Source organism: Nicotiana tabacum, chromosome 8, assembly GCF_000715075.1.
Source record: "Nicotiana tabacum cultivar K326 chromosome 8, ASM71507v2, whole genome shotgun sequence".
Taxonomy (NCBI): domain Eukaryota; kingdom Viridiplantae; phylum Streptophyta; class Magnoliopsida; order Solanales; family Solanaceae; genus Nicotiana; species Nicotiana tabacum.
The window spans coordinates 4,830,723-4,836,188 of record NC_134087.1 but is presented as its reverse complement, the minus strand read 5'-3'; the positions used below and the strand labels follow the sequence as shown (position 1 = coordinate 4,836,188).

The following is a 5,466-nucleotide window of genomic DNA, read 5'->3' as shown; positions in this document are numbered from 1 at the left end:
TGACCAAAAAAAAAAAAAGAAAAGCAGTCTGTGACACTAAGCTCCCGCTATGCGTTGGGTCCGGAGAAGGGCCGGACCACAAGAGTCTATTATATGCAGCATTTCCCTATATTTCTACACGAGACTGTTTTCGCGGCTCAAATCCGTGACTTCCTGATCATATGACAGCAACTTTACTAGTTATGTGAAGGCTCCCGACAATTGTTACTTTTTCATTTTTTAACTAAACTACACAAGCCAAGAAATTGATCACTATCGAAAATAAGGAACAAAAGCCATCACTAAAAAGCTGCTCATTCACTGAGCACTGGAGCAGGTATTCCACAAGTTCATGTTACAACAAAATTAAAATGCCAAACTTTTGAAAAGCTATGATGGTACAATATCAACTCTATCCCTGCTGGTGGTCTACTTCCTTGTTCCTGATTAGGGTAACAAGTTTCAACTTTGATAAATTACACTGCGCGATACATAACGCATCCTGCATTCTATCTGTGAACAATTTAATCTACTTAATCAAATAAACGAAAGCAATTGCTAGGTTCTCCAATCGTCAGCAATAGTTCCAGAGTTTCCAATGATTCTATAAAGCATAGAGTATCTTTTCAAGTGATATAATTGACAGGAGAGGTTCGTGTGGCCTCCAGATGAACGCGTATCAATCAATTCATGATTATACATGAAGCAGGCATTTTGACACGACGAACCTCAAAACAAAAGAATGATCACCATTACTATGACTTAGATATGAACGTGATACTCTAGTCGTTAAGTCACCATATAAGAGAAAGCAGCGTAACCAAAGTTCCCTAAAGACGTAAATTGATCTTCTCAGACCATTTAAATATATCTGAGTGAACTTGATCACCTCCCAAATCTTTGCCAGTAGCACCAGCTGCAACTCTCATAATATCTTCAATCAAAGCAAAATTTCCCATTATATCAACATGTGCACCGCTCTGAGTACCACGGCCCTCAAGAAGATTAGCAGGTGGAGCATGATCATACTCTCTTAAATAAGTCTTGATCCCTGAAGGATTAAACCTAGTTTTCCCGCGCCATCCTTTTGCACACATAAAGCCAGCACTTAAAATAGGTACCGTCTCATCGCCATCAACAGTGAAAACACCATTCTTCAAGCAACCTTCATTTCCTTCATCAGCTGAAGTATCAATCTGGAATGGAATATGACATTGTGCTATTGGTGTCTGCTTGTAAACATATGCTCTTTCAGTTGGAATGCCGACTCCATACATTGAATAAATCTCCATGTCAGGAGCATTTGGTAACCTGCAGGGTTAGTAAGGTAAACATGAAATGTCGAGGCTACTTCCTTTTATAACATAAATGTCGAGGGAAAAGAGACTAGACGAGAAAAGATCTCTTTTCCACCAAGTAAAAGAAAAACGAAGAGCCATTTTCTACCTGTGAAATATCAAGTAATAAGAGGCATCATCTGTACAACTACAACAACAACTCAGTGAAATCTCACAAGTGGGCTCTGGAGATGGTAAAATGTACGCAGACCTTACCCCTACCCTGGGGAGCTAGAGAGCATCCGTACAAAGACTATGAACTAAAATAATATGGAGACAGAAGTGCAAGAGGAAGAGCTCACTTTGTTTCCAATGGATTTGACCAGTATTTGTAGTGTGAAAACTTCGGATCATCCAAATCTTCAGCTATCCCATATGAAAATTGAGCATCTCCGCGAGCCATCATTTTTGGGGCAACAAAGTTGAGCAAATCCAAAATATCACCAGCTGTATAAACCTTGTATTCTTCCACTGCTTTGATACCAGCAACACCCATGTCATAGTATTCGGTCCACACATCGCATGTGTTATTTGCAACGTTTGTGCCCTTCACTGCACCCTGCATGTAAAAAAACGCTAGCTACTTCCAGGTAACAACAAGTGAGTGGGAAAGATATAATTTCGCAAAGCTTGTAAGTACCAGATATTAAGGCATAAATTGATATGTCAAAATATTGGAACTTAGTATAATAAGCTTATGAACACGAACCACAGAAAGACATAGATTTAGACATCACATATTATTCACCTTAGTTGCCATTCAGTTAAATCCTGTGGGACTGCTGAATTATGTTCATCTTATATGTGTTTCTGTTGAACCGCTATGTAGTTATTATTTTTATTTGTTTTTCTTTGCTGTACAAGGATCAAAATGTCTAGCATTTCCCTTGATGTTTGCAGACTTAAAACATTTCTAGAAAAGTCATCATAGAATATAAAGGATGAAGGTGGAAACTATCATATCCTATACCTACATAACACCAAGCACATCTGCTCGGGTTTTAAGATAGGAAACCATGTATGATGCATCCCATATGCATATACGATTCATCTTTGGCAATTCTCAAATCAGAAATGTAATGTTAAGTGACAGATCTACCAATGCTATGCCTCACAAGTGTTTTTCTCAAGCAAAAAAAAGCAGAAACCTTAAATGAACCAGAATAAGAACTTCCTGTGAAAGCGCTAATTTTTTTACAGATAATAAATCTATTGGTACTCTTTCATGTTTATCTTGAGTCTTAAAAGTTCTAATTTGCAAAGTGTCCTTAAAACTGTCATCCATAATCTTCAAATGACCCACAATAGACTCAAAGTTGAAACAAATAGAAGAAAGAATGGAAATACGTATAGAACGAAAAACAAGGAGCAGTTAGAGTTCTGATTAGCATTACTCTGAAGTCGATCCTCTTAAGATCTGAGGAATGTCTCTGTGCTGCATCCTTTCCAAATGCTATCATCCTTCCATAATTAATATATTTTCCTTTAGATTCTATCGTTTGATTGTCATTACGACTTGATATCTGATTATTGTTGTCTCGTAGCTTTCTTTTGCAAGGAGAATAGCCTTCTTCAGGTGACCAGTCAATACCACCCCAAATCGTCTCTCCTCCTTTTGGTATCATAGACATGGTTGAATCCCATGTTCGCAGCATCTTCATTAAGTGCGGTAGTGTTTGAATACGAAATAAATCCTTGTCCATAACAGCCGGTGCTATAGCCCTGAAATATAAGGTGAATTACTAACAAACAAGGAGAACTACAAAGGAAGAAGGAACATATTACACGCAAAAGTAATTCAGAACATATTACTTAAAATCATTTACATATAGCATTTAGTTTTAAAGCATAAAAAGCTATCAAATAGTATCTTGCGGAACATCAGGGATTCATACTGGAAAGTTGAGGGAAAAGGAAATAAGGATGTATGTCACATGTTCAACTGCAGTTACTACTCAACCGACTAGTATTAGCTAAGAAGAGCTGGTAAGGTTTCAGAACACAAGACAAAAACAACAACAAAAAACAAACCCAGTGTAATCCCACAGGTGGAGTATGGGGAGGGTGATGTGTACGCAGACTGTACCTTGTGAAGGTAGAGAGGCTGTTTCCGATAGACTCTCAGCTCATTTCAAAAACATAAGACGAAAGCACAAAAAAAAAGAAAAACTCCCAACATCAACAGAAATTTGATGCATTACACTACTTCTAGAAACGAAGAAATGACTTAGCTCTATGAACCAGGTTTACCTGGCAACAGCAATATCCCGCGCTTCTGCTGAGAAAAGCGAAGCTAGTGCTTTAGGAACACCAAGAAATGGCCCGCCAATATTCATCACTGCTTTAATATGCTTGGCACACCAATCAGGACCACCCCCACCACCCATCGGAGCCGGTGTCTCCACCCATTTCATAAAATGCAGAAAGTATATAGCCCCCATAGAATGTGGAACAATGACTGCCTTATTGCCTTTATTAGCTGCAACCATCAGTTCTATTTTGCTTTTTATATGACTTAGCGTCTGGTCGCGCACCTGATGAAATGAATTGAGCATTATCATTACAATTGATTAAGAAAACAACAAAGTTCAAGCGCAAGGACAACCCCGAACAAAGTGACATTTATACCTCAGTATTCTGAAATGAAAGCCTCCAGTCATATGCAGCCATATACATTGTTTTCTCCTCATATCCTATTTGCGCCAAATTAGCAATCAAAACTGCCCAGACAAAATATCCAGGTGCAAAGTAATCAGCAGCAACAAGTCCAGCAACTGGCCTAATCCTAATACCTGGAGGATCCAATCCAGATTCATTGTCCAATGACATGTGTTCCACCCAGCACAATGGTCTGTAACCATCATACACAATAAATGAAAATCAAAAGTAACTTTTTTGCGACGTTGTTGAAGACATAATTAAATAATTAAAAGTATACTCTCTCAAACAGTTTAAGCTTTTAAATAAGATAGTCACACAGTTCAACATATTATCAGAGCTGGCAAGAGGTCTTAGACTTGTGTCTCACCACCACCTATTAAAAAGTATTAAGCCCGCACGTGAGAGAGGAATCTTAGTAGCTCAGTTGGTTGGTTACCTGAACTTTCACCTAGTTGGTAACGACTCGATTCCCACCTTGTAATCTCCTCCCCATTTTCCCTTCTCCTACCCCTATATATAAAGGAAAGGAAAACAAAACAGCACGTAAGGGTGTGTTGATGACATAATTAAGTAACTAAAGTGTACTCTCTCTAACAACTTAAGCTTTTAAATGAGATAGTCACACAATTCAATATGTTATCAAAGCCGACAAGAGGTCCTGGATTTGTATCTAACCGCCACCTAATTCGCCCATGAAAAAGAATTAACCCTCACGTGAGGGGCGTGTTGATGACATAATCAAGTAATTAAAAGTGTACTCTCACTAACAATGATCACATTATCGCGCAATTTAACAAAATTAAAGTATCATACCTTTTGTATACTTCTCCAAAAGTGCCACCCCAGAGCCGTTTTCGAAACAATCCGTCAGCACATTGATGTCCTTCCCATAACTCAAGGCCACAAGTAACAATTCCAGGAACAAAAACTACTGGATGTTTAGCCATTAATCCTTCTTTTCGTAACTTAACACCAGGGGGATCAGCTACTGGCCCATTAATCGCCTCTGTTACGTACTGAGGAAAAGACGCTGGCATTGCATTGTATGAAAATAACAAAATCCACCACACAGTGCATATGCATCCTACAAACCAACAACAACTATCAATACATGACCATTTCTGCTTGGTTCTAACGTTACTATTCTTAATTTTCTTATCATCTTCATCGTCTGTTATGTCATGCTGATGAATTTCATTTTCGGGTGCTTTTCTTCTTCTAATTAACTCCATTTATCTCTCTAATTAGCGTTAATTTTTTTTTATACGTAATTAAAGTTAGTGTTGATGGATGCAAATATTTTATGTGTATAGCAGATTAGCAGTGTACCTTCCCATAATGGCGGATCAAGATTTCTAATTAGTGGATATAAATACAACATTTGTACTCGCTACTTCTACTTTATCGTAAATAAATATGTTTATGCTAAATAAATAATATCTTTGTAAAACAATTCAAATAACGCAATTTGAAGACAGCAAGTCGGCAC

At 37.9% G+C, this 5,466-nt stretch overlaps 1 protein-coding gene across 1 annotated transcript; it reads right to left on the bottom strand.

Moving 5' to 3' along the window:
- Window positions 1–262: 262 nt before the first annotated feature.
- On the bottom strand, window positions 263–5,232 carry LOC107811062 (phospholipid:diacylglycerol acyltransferase 1-like). Its single transcript, XM_016635913.2, has 6 exons — window positions 4,791–5,232; window positions 3,945–4,167; window positions 3,567–3,850; window positions 2,711–3,038; window positions 1,619–1,875; window positions 263–1,290 (listed from the first exon to the last, which is right to left on the bottom strand). Exons 1-6 carry the CDS (start codon window positions 5,207–5,209, stop codon window positions 810–812), a joined length of 1,992 nt encoding a protein of 663 aa, XP_016491399.1. The 5' UTR covers window positions 5,210–5,232; the 3' UTR covers window positions 263–809.
- Between the last annotated feature and the right edge of the window lie 234 nt (window positions 5,233–5,466).

Bases quoted from the DNA above. Each gene is read 5' to 3' on its own strand.
- LOC107811062 (XM_016635913.2), bottom strand. From the start codon at position 5,209: ATGGAGTTAATTAGAAGAAGAAAAGCACCCGAAAATGAAATTCATCAG. The intron at 3,851-3,944 runs GTATAAATGTCA...TCATTTCATCAG, and splicing joins TTTCATTTCAGAATACTGAG to GTGCGCGACCAGACGCTAAG. The intron at 1,876-2,710 runs GTAATGCTAATC...TTTTACATGCAG, and splicing joins TTAAGAGGATCGACTTCAGA to GGTGCAGTGAAGGGCACAAA.